This window comes from Acromyrmex echinatior, chromosome 2, assembly GCF_024713525.1.
Source record: "Acromyrmex echinatior isolate Ae372 chromosome 2, ASM2471352v2, whole genome shotgun sequence".
In the NCBI taxonomy this organism is placed as follows: Eukaryota; Metazoa; Arthropoda; class Insecta; order Hymenoptera; family Formicidae; genus Acromyrmex; species Acromyrmex echinatior.
Window position 1 is genome coordinate 10,200,395 of NC_141853.1, and position 16,456 is coordinate 10,216,850.

The 16,456-nt window shown below is 32.5% G+C and overlaps 1 protein-coding gene across 3 annotated transcripts in view; it reads left to right on the forward strand.

The window, feature by feature from the left end:
- The window catches only part of tup (LIM1_Isl and LIM2_Isl domain-containing protein tup), a 38,217-nt gene extending 24,812 nt beyond the window's left edge, over window positions 1-13,405 (forward strand). Inside the window, exons 3-6 of one of the 3 annotated variants that reach the window (XM_011059496.2) lie at window positions 3,657-3,961; window positions 9,680-10,032; window positions 11,832-12,038; window positions 12,695-13,405. In XM_011059496.2, coding sequence (XP_011057798.1) covers window positions 3,657-3,961; window positions 9,680-10,032; window positions 11,832-12,038; window positions 12,695-12,925 — 1,096 coding nt within the window. In that variant the 3' untranslated portion in view covers window positions 12,926-13,405. Of the gene's footprint in view, window positions 1-3,656; window positions 3,962-9,679; window positions 10,033-11,816; window positions 12,039-12,694 lie in introns of all 3 variants that reach the window. The other 2 variants (XM_011059497.2, XM_011059498.2) reach the window with 2 other exon arrangements.
- The last annotated feature ends 3,051 nt before the right edge of the window (window positions 13,406-16,456 follow it).

The window sequence follows — 16,456 nt, forward strand, 5'->3', positions numbered from 1 at the left end:
GTCACTAATTTTTTTTAGAGAATAAAACTTATGTGGCAAATAAAATATTTGTTAAGTGAAACGTCAAGTCTATTATCAGATTATTTTTTCTGAAAGTTGTATTGTTCTGAAGGTTATGATAATCAATTTCTTTTCTATTATTTTCTGTTGTCCGAGGGTGACGGAATAACAAATATGTTTTAATAACTATAATCCAATCAGTTATCATAATTGATTTTGCAATGTTTACATTCAATTTAGTGCGGTATTATTAAATTAATGGAAGTTATTGTATTTGTTGTTATGTCACTTTCGATGGCAGAAATAGGGACGGAGATGTGAAAAAGACGCATCTCTTGCACGCGCGGGAATTTCTTTTCTTTTCGTTTTTTTTTTATCGTTCACGATGGTAATGCCACCAAATAACCCATCGGCACGAATTCGACCTGGACCAAATATTTTTCTCTGTCGAGGCAGCGGGTTTATTTGCGCTGATCCATCGAACGTCGTCGTAACTCGAAGAAGACTGGCGTATCCGGCCGCGGACTCGAGCGACAGCGATGACAGCCGTTTGTTGTTGCTGTCGCTTTCGTTCAAAAGTTCAAATTAGCAAAGTATAACTCCCTCCTCATACGTCATTCTGGGTGTTCCTGGTGTCGGCTATTTCCGGCACAAATGCCAACAATCGCGAGTGTTATAATTATTATATAAAAAATAATCGAATATATCAAAATTCACTATAGTGCGATTTACATATGTTGTGTACATATAATTATTGTATTTATATATATTATATTATAATGTTTATATGTGTATATATTGTTTATATATGTACATATTATATTAATACCATGTATAAATTTAACAGTTACATGTATTAAATTATAATATTATATAAGTATTAGGTGTTGGAATTAATTCGTAGCGTTTTACAAGTGATGGGAAGTACTTTCATTAATGTATTTTTTAATGCTCATGTGAAATAAATAACATTCTTTCATTAAAAAACGCTACGAATTAATTCCAACACCTAATATATAATTATATATAATTCATATTTTTTTAAAACTGTAGACAATGTTTCAAAGCCGGAATGTTGATTCTTTTAATTTATCGGTTTATTTTGTAGAAGTACTTACAAATTGTAATTTTGGTTAAAGTAATTCGATTTTATTTCGATTACGCTACGGGGATGTGAACCTAATTTTATATATAAAAAATGCGCCAAAACATCTCTTAATGCGCATAAGGAAAGTTTATCGACTTTGAAAAATAGCAGTAACGATAGTAACAATAGAAATGTCTATTGTACATCAACACGATCGTCAACCATTACGCGATGGGCAACCATTAATCCCACGTTACACTGCCATCAATTTCACTCACATTACCGCATTTTTTTTTTCAATTTCAATGATGTAAATTGGACATTTCATTATATCTTGTGCTGGACGGTTCGCGCAGTTTATTTATTGAATTTATATGTATGTATGTATATATATATATATAAAATACACACACACACCCACACACACACCCACACACACACACACGCGCGCGCGCGCGCGCGAGCACGTGTGTGCGTGCGTGCATGTGTATGTGTACGTGTATAAAAAGGGTCCTCAGTGTATTGCATACAGAAATAAATATACGATGCGACAATAAAGTCACTTTAGCCCAATTTATATTTCTCCACTTTGCATTTATCGAATTTAGAATAGAGCTTTTTATTTCGCCAACTGAAAATGTTTACAATTTTGCGATGTGATAAAATAGAAAATAATGAATGGAAATTTATCAAAAAAATAACGTAAGTAATGAAAAAGTTAACGTTATAACTCATCCTGCTCGATATTAGAGTGGTACGGGCACAAACGTTATAGCAGATTATCAGCGATTATTTTACAATGAGAAATATGGATCAACAATTATCAACAATTTATCAGAACTGAATTTACACATACTTCGTCGATAATGATTAATTTCTATCTAAATAGGTATATCAATATAAATAAAGTGTTTAATTAAAGATTAATACAAAATTCTATTTTCTCAATTAGTTATCATCGAATTGAAAAGATCTTTTATTTGTGAAATTTTAAAATTTTCTACGTTAATGTTCGAAAATTATTTATTTTTGTCAGTTCTGAAGTTATACCAGTGATACTTGTCGGTAGTGAGATGTGATATATATAAAAAAATCGAATTATTATTAGAATGGATAACGTAGATCTGTGAATTAAAAAATGAAAATTATTTAAGAATACTGAAGTGAATCTAACAATTTTCCAATTTTGTTATCAAATTTTGAAGAAAATGAAATAAAATAAATAAGTTAAAAATGATAATTGTGACCATATTTATAAATCTATTATTTTGTATATAAAGTAAAATAAATAAAGGAAGTAAATTTTATGGAAGTAAAATGGAAGTAAAATAAAATAAATAAATTTAGTAAAGTTTAAAATTATATACGTTGTGTTTTTCGTTCATGACATCTAAAAGTATATATACTTCTCTTTTAAAATGATTTTTCTCGTTCGTTAAAACGTCAAAATTAGAGAATTCTCGTATATATAGGATAGTAATTAGAAATCAAGAAAAATGTTGCAAGATTTAATTGATAAAAATTTTGAATTAATGGTATAAAAAATTTCTGAACAAAATAAATAGTTAACATAGTCTACTTCTATTAATGTTGTGCTACCAAATTAAAAAAAGTATACAATTTATTAATATATTTTTACTTGTGGATTTTTCAGGATATGAGTTATAAATTTCTTGGTATTTATAGTCGTCTATTTATAACCATTGAAACAACTATCAAGTTCGAACATTAGTTGAAGATCATTTAGTTACTTTAAAAAATGATAGATAATAGCCCGTATTCAGAACACGCTTTTATCGATAAATATACGTTTTTATTTTTGAAATTCTATAGTATACATAATGTGAGCTGTACGCTAAATATGTGCTAACATTGTTATAAGTGCGTTCTGAATACGGACGTAAATACATATATGTATATAAAAATATATAATAAATAGAAAATAATTATACATATATAATCCAAATTCTAATTATCAGATCATTTTGTTCCACTTTCTCTAGAATTTGACATGATAATAAAATCCGAGGTAAAATCTGAAACCCGACTCAAATTCAGTTCATCAAAGTATTTGATAGAAAAACTAGTGCATATTCTTAAATACAAAATTCACGTAAAATTGTGTAATGTATTCGCGTAAAAAGTTTTTATTGGAAAAACAATTTAACTATCTTATATAAGTTGATAGAATTTGATTTACTGGCTGTACTGTTGGCTGTACTGTTACAAGATAAGGGCGCTCTCTCTGAAAATATATGACTATATAAAACACGTGTTATTTTTACAAACTCTCGCATTAGATCAATATTCTGTGGAGTTTAAAAATCTCACCACTTAATTAATATTAATTGCAATATTTTTCCATTGTCTACCTCTGTTTTGACAAAAAATTTTCTTGATCCTTTGAGTATTTCTCTTTCATCATGCTCTCATTACATTTTTTAAAAATCATCTAGAAAATTTAAGCTCTATTCGTTTAAATTTCTCTTCAGGGATCAACGTTTTTACGAATTTCACGTATTCATTTGTCACGATGACGCATTATATCTTTTTTTCGTATATGTTGCAGGTTGTTCGGCACAAAATGCGACAAATGTAGCCGCTGTTTTAGCAAAAATGACTATGTGATGAGAGCGAAAACTAAGATCTATCACGTGGAGTGCTTTCGTTGTTGCGCCTGCTCGAGGCGGCTCGAAACTGGCGATGAGTTCGCTCTGAGGCAGGACGGCCTCTTCTGTCGACTCGATCACGATGTTCTCGAAGGCGGAAAGCACTGCACCGGAGGTGTTGGTATACCCGGAAGCGAGAATAACAATAACGCCTCCCTGACGAACAACAATCATCATCTACACCCAAACGACGGCTCGATGTCAGGTAAAAGCATGGTCATTCGTCAAAGACTGGATTGTTTTTTTCTTTCTTTCCTTCGCGCACGTGCGATACATTTCGGATTGACAAATTATTCATGAAATCATTCCCCAAGATTTTTCAAAGAAGTGAAAAGATCTAACAGTAGATACCACGACGTTCTGAATTTAGATATCGAGTTATCGTAAAGTCTATTTTCGTATCGACGTTATTTCCGTACTCCCGTCAGTTCCTTAATTGAACATCGTTATCGAGATATTCTACGATTAAATTATCTCACGTTCGTGTGAAATGGGAAATCCGGCTTCTGATGTACGTCATGACAGGACATGGGATATATCTGTGGATTATCAGGCACAGTCTATCCATGTTCCCAAAGACCAAATTTACAAAAGGGTGCCTGCTCGAGGGTAAGCTCAAAGGACTCTCCTATGTTGTGTTAGGCTCACGACGTATAATTAGGTGTTGATAATTGAAGCCGTTAAGACCGTAAAGGCTTGACCACTACCCTCCTACACGTCAGGATTACGTAGGCTTAATGTCCTGTAACCTAGCATAACGTATACATTCAGCCTACTGGCTGGATTGCTACCAAGCGAATTAACTCAACCAAGCGGGAATCGGAATTCAGACACCAAATCTAATCGTATGTAAGACAGCATGGGATTGCATCGGCAATTAGAGAGAAAAGGACAATCTGGCAAGTAATCACTAAAGCCTACGGCACACGATGAGTGTTTTCCTACTGAATTGTTTGCTTACATTTTGATAAATTAGTAGAAAGTCTGCGTTCTGTGTAATATAATTCTAGTAATTTACTAAAACGCAAGCAATTCAATAGGAAAACAAGTATCCTGCCGTAGACTTAAGAGTTAATACCAGACGATCAGTGTTAATTTTCTTGACTCTTTCGAGTTGAAAGGCAGTCGCAATTACAACTCGCTAATTTGCCAAATCGGTTAGTGTGTCAATGACAAACGATTAAATAAACGTCGGTGAAATGCTACTATGAATTACACTTTAAAATGATGTAAGCGTCAAGATACCGAATGAAAATATCCCAATGGGATAATGAAAAATGAGATTTAAATTACATTTTGTCAAACAGCACGTTCGATTTCTTTTTTTTCACTGATTAAGAATCAGAAAAGAAGGTGAACTTTTTAAAATTATAAAACAGAAACATGTAATTTTATAAATTTGCATATGAACATTATTAAGTATCAAGATTCGCTTCGATCAAGAATAGGATTTTTTCTCTCTTATTTAATTTATTCTTGTTGGTCTTTTCATTTGCAATTGAACTTTTTAATGTGACATAATAAGCGAGAAAGAAACGTATACGACACGATCGGCTACCGTTTCTCCTATGGATTTCCTCTCCACGCTCTTCCCTCTCAAAATGTAAAGAACAAACATCGGCATAATTACCCGATATACTAATTTTCGTGCAAATAACTCGTGTGCGGCAACGCGACGTGCGCACGTCGTCCCGTGTTTGTCATTGTGATTCGTCATTGGAGATCGTCGCGCGTAAACGTCGTTCCCCACGCACGAAAAAGTTGGACCATCTTATGCCGACGGTAGTGGCATAAGGTGGTCCCGATGTATCTTCAGAATGCTGCCGAGGTGCCAAATGTAACACCACCCTGCCAACTACTGTCACGCATAACTACGCACGATCTGTTTTCTCTTATTCCTATCTTCTTTATTAGCGTGCCGGGGATATCCCGCAGGATGGGACACCTGAGTGTAATACATGAACGTGTCGCCAAGTTATTAATAGTCCTCGAATTATTGATAAACTCTAATAAACTGTTCGTTCTTAATCTGCGAGAAATTACGATCGTCTCAGGTATCGTCTGTGCGCTTCGTGCAAAAATGCTTTTGTGCTATAATATTAGAATAAAATAAATCTTCCTTTCGTATTTATTATTCGTATCTAAAAGCTTTGATTATTCTTTATCTAAGAGCTCTGATCACTCTTAAAAATTTATCTTGGTACCTATACTGCTAGAAATCAAAGCAATGGTAATCCAATCCCTTCAGTTAAATAATATTTTGTTATTTTTTTTATTTCCTGTGTGTCGAAATGTACATCAATTCATTTCTGTGGTTAGTTCCAAAGTAAACATTGTCCATATCAATGTATGCATTTAGTAAATAATACATTTGAGTGTCAAATTTAATACATTTTCTTGAATTAATTGGGTAGGAGTGGTAACCTATACAAATAATTAAATATAATTGAATGTAATTTGACACTATAAATTTAATAGTGTAATCTCTGATCTTAAATTTTTTCTTTTTTTTAGTAGATTCTGTGAATTTATGCCCCGCATATTTATTGTATGATCGCTCGCTGCTCTCTAGGCGTTAAAAGGATCAAATTTATTAGGATACGGATTATTCTTACGTGTAAAGGAACAAATTTTCGGCATGATTGTTTGAACACGTACACTACGAACTAGTCAACATTAATCAATTTTCAAAAAATTAATGAAAATTGAATCAGTTGAAAATTCACCTTTTAAAAGTATTTAGGGTATTTGTTTAGTTTAACGTTCACAAATCAGTTAATAAAAAGTTAATTTCACAAAAGTTAATAAAAAATATATCGATGCGTTTTTTTCATAAAACGAACGTATCTGGCAAAAAAAGTGTCACTCTATTTCACTGAGATATTAATCTTGAAATTTGATAATTGCTCAAATTAGAAAATCCATTATATCGACGAAATAGAGTTTCGTAATTAAAAATTTATACATATTCTCTGCTTTAATTAATTAAAAACGCAATTTTCTTATATAATTTTAATTATAGTAGAGGATATGATTTATGATTCAAAATTTATACATATTCTCTGATTTAATTAACTGAAACTACCAATTTTCTTATACATTAAATCATAGCTGAGATCAGTTTATGATTTGAAATTTATTCCTTTTTCATTCTTATCTAATCCTAGTGCATGAGCAGTTCGCTAATTATATCGATATGACAAGTTTGTAATCTCATTAGTAGTAAATAACTACGATTAATATCTTCGCAAAACAGAGTAATACTTTTTTCAGACAAATTCCTTGATTTCATAAAAAAAATAAAAAAAAACACGCGTCAGTGTTGTATATTCTTATTTTAATTTTTATGATTGTGTATTCAAAATTGAATAATTACCGAATTTGCTTTTTGCTATTGCTAGATGTTATATACTTTTTACTTTTGCTAGATGTTATATACTCGCGAGATAATTTCTCCCTAATCAAATTAAATACCTCTTCGCGCATACCTTTCACTCTTTCTGCGGAAGGTATACTTTCCAATCTATACATCATATGATAGCTGTATATACAATCATATACGATAGTTTTTCGAAGGTCGAGGGTCTATTCACTCTTCTTATCGTCGTGCCGCCGTGTCAACGCTGGTTTCATTCTCGCTTATGCCAACCAAGACCGCTATTTGGTTAGGACACAGAAATAGGATTTCGTTTGTTCTCTTGTAGTATACTCTCGTTGACTTTCCATCTTCCCGCATAGCGAACCTACTAGATCTCGAACGACACGATGCCTAAAGAGATCGTCGGCATTATCTAGAATACATTGGTAAAACGATTGGTCAAAATTTTTATTGTTGGTAATTTAACTTCCTGCAAGTGATGTGAAGTGATTTTAAGTGGCTTCTGTTGATTTCATTTTCTCCTCATTACATCATGAGGATTTCTTTAACACTCTATATTGTTTAGATCATCATTTAACGGCAAAATATACCTGCTTTTTCCAAATGCTTTTCCATTGCTTATAATTGCTTTTTTCATTGCTTATAATTTTTTTTAAAATAAATTAAGATACATATAAATTTGCTTGATACTGTTATATTCCTTAATGTCTGGTGTTTTAATTGAAAATAAATTTTTTTACAATATATTTATTTTTATGAAAATTATAAGCAATCGAATTGAGTTGGTCATACATTAGTGTCTTGTTCCCGCAATGAGATGTTTAATAATTAAAGCTTTGCTTTTTTTTATTAGTTAAAATCTAATAAAATAATTTAAATTTTTGCTATTATTTTCTTGGTATACTATTTCATAACAGTCATCTCAGTCGCGAAACTGTGTTGATAAAGACTTATATTTTGCCATCTTTTTTTCTTTTAAATAAATCTCAAGTGTATCTCAAGTATCCTCCAGGAAAGACAACTATGAGACTGATGGACAGATCAAACAACGCACTATTTTTTGACAAAAAACGGAAAGCCTCTACCATCTTTTGCAAATAAAACTTTGTGTGACCGTGGCTCGCGAGTCATGAATGTATCACGCTTAAATGTTCCACGATGCCAAGGTCGGTTGATCAAGGAATCACATGAGTACGAGATCCGCGTTTGCCCATCGACAATATTGTCTCTTAACTGTTGTGTCGAGTGCTGGGTTCGCAGACGATCGTCGCGTCGGTACCTTTTGCTTCGCTCCCCGTTGATCCGCCATGCTGAACCCAGTATCTGGATCTCCCATTAGCCGGACTCGACCGTTTTGTAAGACCGGTTAGAAAGATAGTCCGGAACCGTATCGTGCGTTCCCTTCTTCCGTACCTCGTGCTCGGGATGCTTCGTTTCGCGAACGCGATGCTCTCGCGGATAAATCTTCCCGAGAGGCGGGTAGACCAGCAATCGCACACTCGCCCTTTGTAACTGTCGAAAAAAACGTTAACGAAGAATCCGGAAGACTCGAAAGATTTACAATCGCCACGTGAATTCGCGTTTATCTTTCTTTCTGCGATTTCACAGTTCGAACAATTCGCGCTTACGTCAATTTATTGCTACCATAGCAGCATCTCTTTCTTAAGTCTGCGTATTAGATTAACTAATTAGCTTTGCAAAAAACATTCCTTGATACATCTACTTTTTCCCGCAAACTTTATTAACACCTACTTACGCAAACGCCACAGTGATTCAAGCCCAATCAATACTTTAGATATACACGGAAAGAACAATTGCTCTGCAAATAAATTTAATTTATAGATGTAAATCTGAAAATAATGTTGAAATATATTCAATATAAAATATTTGTTGAAATATATTCAAAGATTACATAAATGTATCATTCTTCTGATAAGATTATTAATTATTATCGTATTAAGAATTAATTAAGATGAAAATAATTATGTAGAACGATAAAATCTACATAGCTGAAATATTCCGAATATATCATATGAATATTTTATACATGCTACGCTATTTTCAGATTGTCCCTATGATATAATTTGGACACTTTTGCTATATGAGAATATAACGAACATTGTACTGCTGCAAAAAAATTTTGATATTCTAGCAACCAGCTTGAATATATCATACATAGCTATTTTGATATTCCAACAAAATTATTTTCGGATCTGTATCCAGTTTTTTTTAGATACTTCAAGAAAACCGTCCTTTTTATGTATATATCTTTTTTTATACTATTTGTACGTTACGTTGTAGCTTAATTCTCTTCAAGAATAAATCATATCTTGCACTTTAAAATGCACTTTTCGAAGTCCCATACAGCACAGACGTCCTAAAGACGTCCAGAGAACGTTCTTATATATCTTCTGAACGTCTTTAGGGAGGGACGTTCTTAAGGAACGTTTCCAGGATGTGTCTCGAAGTGTGCTGTGTGGGAATGTCCCGTAATTTGTATTGCTTATAATTGATATTTTATATTTGGAAAACGTATTCGTTTAGCTCGGCTCGACGACGACCACGAGGGAGGACTCTCGACGTTTATGCTTGCAGATTCCGGATCTGAGAGCGGATCGCATAAGGCGGGAGTCGGTGGCGTTCGCGGTTCCGGTGGCCACAAAAGTGGCGGCGGTTCCGACGGAAAGCCAACGAGGGTACGCACAGTTCTCAACGAGAAGCAGTTGCATACCCTGAGAACCTGTTACGCGGCAAACCCTCGACCGGATGCCCTGATGAAGGAACAGCTTGTCGAAATGACGGGGCTGAGTCCACGCGTGATCAGGGTGTGGTTCCAGAATAAGAGATGCAAAGACAAGAAGAAGACGATCGCCATGAAGCAGCAAATGCAAGAGAAGGTAACGAGCTATGATATCGCCTATATCAATTACAGTCCATATTAGACTGTATTGATCATTAAAAATGAAATAGAGATTTAAAATTGAAATGATTGAAACAAAATGAATGAAGATTAAAATTATTTGATTGGTCAAATTCTGATCTTCAGTTTACGATTGCCAATTTTCAATGTATAGATACAAACTTAACGGGACGTTATATCCTTTTGATGATGAATACATTGCCAAAAACTAACTGAATTCAATTAACTAAATGAATAATGAATGAACGTACACGCTGTTGAATGTACTAACTTATGCTTGAGGACAGAGTTCAGAAATTTATTTTTATAAAAAAAAAGCGTAGCTGTGTATCAACGTCTGCCATTGTTGCTGACAGTAATTGTGGCAACTCGTGCTTATTCAATGATCTCACTCAGAAAAGATAAAATAATTTTTACAATTATAATGTCATAACTCTGAAATTTAAGTATTTCTGTAACTGATTTAAAATTGTGAAAACGATAGTTGAAAATTACGAAAATATAATCATAAAAACAAATGTAAATCGAATAAATAAACACACAGAGTGATTCATTTTAAATGCATACTTTGAATATTTGGAAAGAATTTAAAAAAAAAAAATATTTTAGATAAAAGTTCTTTTAAAATTTTGAAAAAAGTTATGCCACCCATTTTACCATAAATATGATGTCGATTTCATTTTAAGATATTTTAGAATTTTTAAGTAAAAATCTCCATTTTTTATTGTTTTAATTGATGTTACGATGTTTTTAAAATGTTGGTTTTCAAATCTTATTTAAGTAAAAACTTCCCGAGAGAGAGAGATTAAGAATTATCAAAGTTTAAAGATGTACATATACATATATATGTACCACTTTAAATGTCTAAATTATCAAGAGAAACATAGTATCTGAAAAAATATTTTAGATAAAACTTGTTTGGTTTTAAGAGTGAAAACACTAATGTTATGAGTGTAACTTTGAAAAATAATGTCAAAATTATTTCAATTTTTAAAATAAAAACGTATATCTTTCTCATTATACATATATTTTCATAGTTGATGTCAAGTCTACTTTGAAAAACTCATTATTTCCTTACGCAGTTTATGTACCCTTATTTCGTAGTATCGATCGCAGAACTTTTATATGAAGAAAATGTTGTTACAATTTAACAACTCTAGACGTTATAATTATTGGATTAAAAGAAAAGTAGAGAAAAAAATGAAATAAAAACATTTTCTTGATATAAAGTACTCGAACATATATGAATATTAATACTCTTTTTAACAATGGAAAAAGCTTCTAAATCTGATCAAAATGATAATAGAAAAGGAAATACAAAAAACATCCAGTTGATAAAATAAACTTTAAAATCCCCTTAATAAGTTTTTTAAAAAGTTTGACATTTTTCTATAATGTATCTTTTAAGATAATTTAGATAGGCGTTTTAAATATTGGATACACCCTTAAACTTTGGCATCCTTTAAATGAAAAAGTTTTCACTCAAATGGAATTTAAAAGTAACATTTTGAAAATATCTCGAGGTCAGTAAGAAATATGCGATAAAAATGATAGTTTTCACTAAAAAAATTTCAAAGTAACATGATCGTATCAACATCCAAGAATAAATAGATGGTATAATTTTTTTATCCTTCAAAATCAAACAGCTTTTGTTTGAAATACATCTTTTAATATTTTTCTTTCCAGATATTTGAAGTAGACATTTGGAATAAATCATCATGTATAACATGATATTTCGATGAATGATCTAATGGAACCAAGCGCTTTTTATTTCAGGACGGGCGTAAATTGGGCTTCGGCGGCATGCATGGCATACCCATGGTTGCCAGCAGCCCCGTGAGACACGAGAGTCCTATCGGCATGACGCCTCTGGAAGTTCAAGCTTATCAGCCACCGTGGAAAGCGCTTTCGGAGTTTGCGCTTCATACAGACTTGGAACGACTGGATCCTAATGCACCATCGTTCCACCATTTGGTGTCTCAGGTAACCATATTCAAAACATTTAATTTCTTGTTTCTGAAATATCATCGAAAGAGTAACCTCGAACAGCGACTTTCGCCCTGGCGAAAATAAAAACCGAGCCAATAAATCGAATGACAGAAGCATAAACGAATCATCTAGGATGCAAACGAAAATTGAGACAACGAAAGAGACATTTATTCTTTTTTTATGTTTCGTTGTCTCAATTTTCGTTTTTTAGTTATTCTTCGTTCACTCTCCCTTTATATTCGATTTTTGCTTCAATCTTTATGTTCGCCAGGACATGAGCAAGATTTTTTGAAAAAAAAAATCTTCTTAGAAATGTAACTAGACACGAATGAAAGAGAATGATTTACAATGGTTGCCAAAAGGCTCTAGCCTAAATAATTTTACATATTTTTTTATATCAATGTTTTTCAGTTTTATATATTATAAATTAATATAAAATTCTTATTTTAAGACCATGATAATTTAATACTAAAACATATTCCAATATTTACATACTAGATTATTTTATTTGTAAAGATTTTTTTATCTGAGCAATACAGTAAAATTATTTAGTTGGCTGGAAACTTTTGGCAGCCATAGTACATTCATAGAAGAATGCTAGGAGTTGTCTTTACTCAGAAAGTCGAGTGTTGTTATTGCAATAATTGCAGATGCACGGCTATGACTTGCATGGGGGACCACCGCCGCAATTGGCACCCCCGCCAGGGATGCTTGGCGGGCCGATGAGCGACGGTGGAGGCGGACCGTTACCGCCACCGGGGCCTCATCATCCAGGTGGTGGCGGGCCCGACATGGGCCAGCATCCCGACAGCACTGATAGCTACGTGACCTACGTTGAGAGTGACAGTGACTCGTTTCACCACGATACGGGAAGTCCATAGTGTCGTGCAAGGCATGAACGTAAAATTACCACGCCCCCGTTGTCCTTCGCTTTCGTAACGACTCTCGTCGTGGTGCTCGTCATAACGGTGAGATGCCTGCAACGGCGAATATGGAGCGGTTACGGAACCAGGGAACATCGTGATACATATGGATATAGGAGGAACAATTCAGATACCAAAGGATGCATCGATCTTTCGACGATAATTAAATAGACTTGTACCGCACTATTACCAAAAGTGGCTCGGAAATGACAAGTGAAACACTGAAAATGAACGGCGAAGGAAAGAAGGGGCAATGTCGCTGTCTTGGACGTACATGAATAATGTATTTTCATTTTAGTTATGAAATAATTTCTTTGAAATGACACAAAGGACGTTTGCAAAAATAACCGTCTAATCATTGAGCGTACAAAACTTTCAAAAACCTTGAACATCCTGTATATTATTAGCTTATTGATATAAAATCGAATTCTGGCCAGACCGAGCATTATATTATTTTGATTCCCGCCATTTTGATTTTTAATAAACATGACATTTCCGTGTGTCTCTATCGTTTTGCATTACATTACATTATTAACGTAACAATGAAAATTCGCTACCTGTGTAAAATTATAATATCAATTTCGCTGGAGATTTGTAAACGGCTTGTACGTGTGTCGTTAACTGCCTGTATATACCAGAAGGAGATGCGATTCGGTATCTAGTACTGGAAATACATTGTACATAATTGCTACTCGCTGTAAATCTAAGCAATGTTAAATCATAATGTACTCAGGCGCAAGTTGTAGCGTAGAATACGAATAATGGAATATATATACAGATACATATAGGCACACTGAATTTACATTGATAATTGTATTATTCCAGTTATGTTAAGTTTCGTAACGGCAGAAGATATACATACTCGTGAAAGGATACAATTTTATTTAATCATCTTCGACGGGAAAGTTTCCGTTATCGTTGTTAATATTCTGCGTTATCTCTCAAGTTTGTATGGAAGGCGATTTTGTATTTGTACGACACACGATTTGACTTGTTAAGAGATGGCTTACGCTTAGTTACCGAAGAAGCACAAGGGAGCGGTACTCCTTCGTTTTTATAATTGGATATAAAGAAGTTATAATTTAATGGATCGTGCAATCGATACCATTTAGTAAGGAGCGAGCCAAAAGAAAATTAAGAAAAGTTAATAAGAATTAATTACATATAATATATAATATATTATACTATATATATATATATATATATACTATATATTATATATAATATACATATAATAAAAGTTAACTGAATTTCTAAATATCTAAATTTAAAAATATCATTAAACGATTATATATATATATATATATATATATATATATATATATAATCGTTTAATGATATTTTTAAATTTAGATATTTAGAAATTCAGTTAACTTTTATTATATGTATATTATATATAATATAATTATTATATATTATATGTACTAGGCGAAAGATTAAAGAAAGTCTGATATATATAAATATAATATATGCAGAAATTTATATAATTTCTATATTTTATATATTTAATTTTTTCTAATCTTTGAAAAAAAGCAATTAGCCTCAAAATCGTTAAATTTGTGTTTCTACTTTTAAGCAGGAGTACTTCTCGAAGCGTAATCGAAAATCATATTTAAAAAAAATTAATTTCGAAGTTTAAATCTTGAATCTTATAAGTAAAATTTAAATTCGTTTTACAGATTTTTACGTCAGATCGATTTCGTATTTTTGTGCCGTTAATTTTGAATAATATCTTTAATGATTTAGTTCACAAATACACCTAATCTGTTCAACTCATCCACGAAATAATTATAAAGGATTATTTCATCGGATAATTTTGAAGAATATTTCTGTTTCAATTTCTCGTGATACTGAATGTAGCATGCATTTTTCAAGACTTTGCGCTCCATTTGAACTAAAAAAAAAAGACTCAAATACAGCCTAATGCGTGTTACTTTCACAAACTGCTTTCTAGTCTCGCAGAATCGTTAGCTAACATTTTCGGAATAAACGGAATTTTATTGCGAGTACTTTTCGATACTAAAATCTGCTTGGGCGAGACGGAAGGCGTAATGAACTGTGTATAATTGTGTATAATTGATTATTAATTAACTTCATTTAACGGGAGCAGCGATGAAAATTCACCATACAGCATGCGTCAAGCCTTTTCGAATAGAGAACCGTTGTACACCGCTCTCTTGTACGTAACATCATTAAAAAAGAAAAAAAAAGAAAGAGAGAGACATAGATCATGTAAATTTAATATTTCGTAATTCGTTCAAGCATCTTCGAATTTGTATAATATTTCTATACTGGCACAATGTATGTAATAAACTGTCGAACAAAAGCTTTTTGATGAGATTCCTTTATTTTGAGTACTTAATTGTTTGTAAAATGTATATTTCGAAAATTTTTCATTTAGAAATTTTTGTAGACGGTCATTAATTATATTTAAAAATCTAGACAAAGTACAAACTTGTAGAATACGTTTTTGCGAAACTACAATTTAGTAGATTTCTAATGACAAAAAATAATTACAATCACAATGTAATTATTGGAATTATTGTAATTACATGGTAATTACAATTACAATCGTTAAATAATTCTAATCTTGATCTTAATCCCATTTCAATTATTTAATATTAATTACAAAGAGAAATAAAATTTCATAGAAAGGGCATAGTGGAAAAATAATTATTAAAATTTAAAAATGTTCATCGTTCGAATTATCGAAAGAAAGAACTATTTATGCCTGACAAATAAGAACTTATTTATAGGCTTATGTTAATTAATGCCTGATTTATACTTCGATCTTAATCCTAAAATCCTAAAATTCACCCAATGGAATACAGATGTCAGGACCAATTATAACTAGAGACCCTTTAATCAGAGACTGGCCAATTCAAATTTCTTCGAACGAGAAAGGAATATAGACTATCTCACTCCTACACCAATAAAAATATGTATATATCATGCATACACACCGCTATTGGTGGAGAAGTGAGATGGCCTATACTCCTTTCTCGCTCGAAGAAATTTGACAAAATCCTTAGGGTCAATCTCTGATTAAAGGATCTCTAATGATTAGAGTCCCTCTAGTAAGGAGTTAAAGGGTATCGATTTCTGATATTCGAATTCCTTTAAACACTGCCATTTGCAGATACTTTCGATGCGATAGTGAATTCGTGTGAGCTACTATTTCATGGTATAAAAGGCGCGAACGCGAAAATGGACTATCAACTGTCAACCATGATGGAATTGTGCTGTTTCCGGTCACCCATCCTTCCGGTCTTATGTCTTAATTCTTAAGGTGCATTCCGTTTCACACATGATGCGCATGATGCATCATTTATCCTTGTTGTTCATCGAATGTTAAACAAGGATAAATCATGCATTATGCATATCATGCGTGAAACGGAATGCATCTCTAACTCCTACTAGAGGAATTCTAATTATGATTGGCAGCCTTATTGGGCTGAATTTTAGGATTTTAGACCGAAGCATAAATCA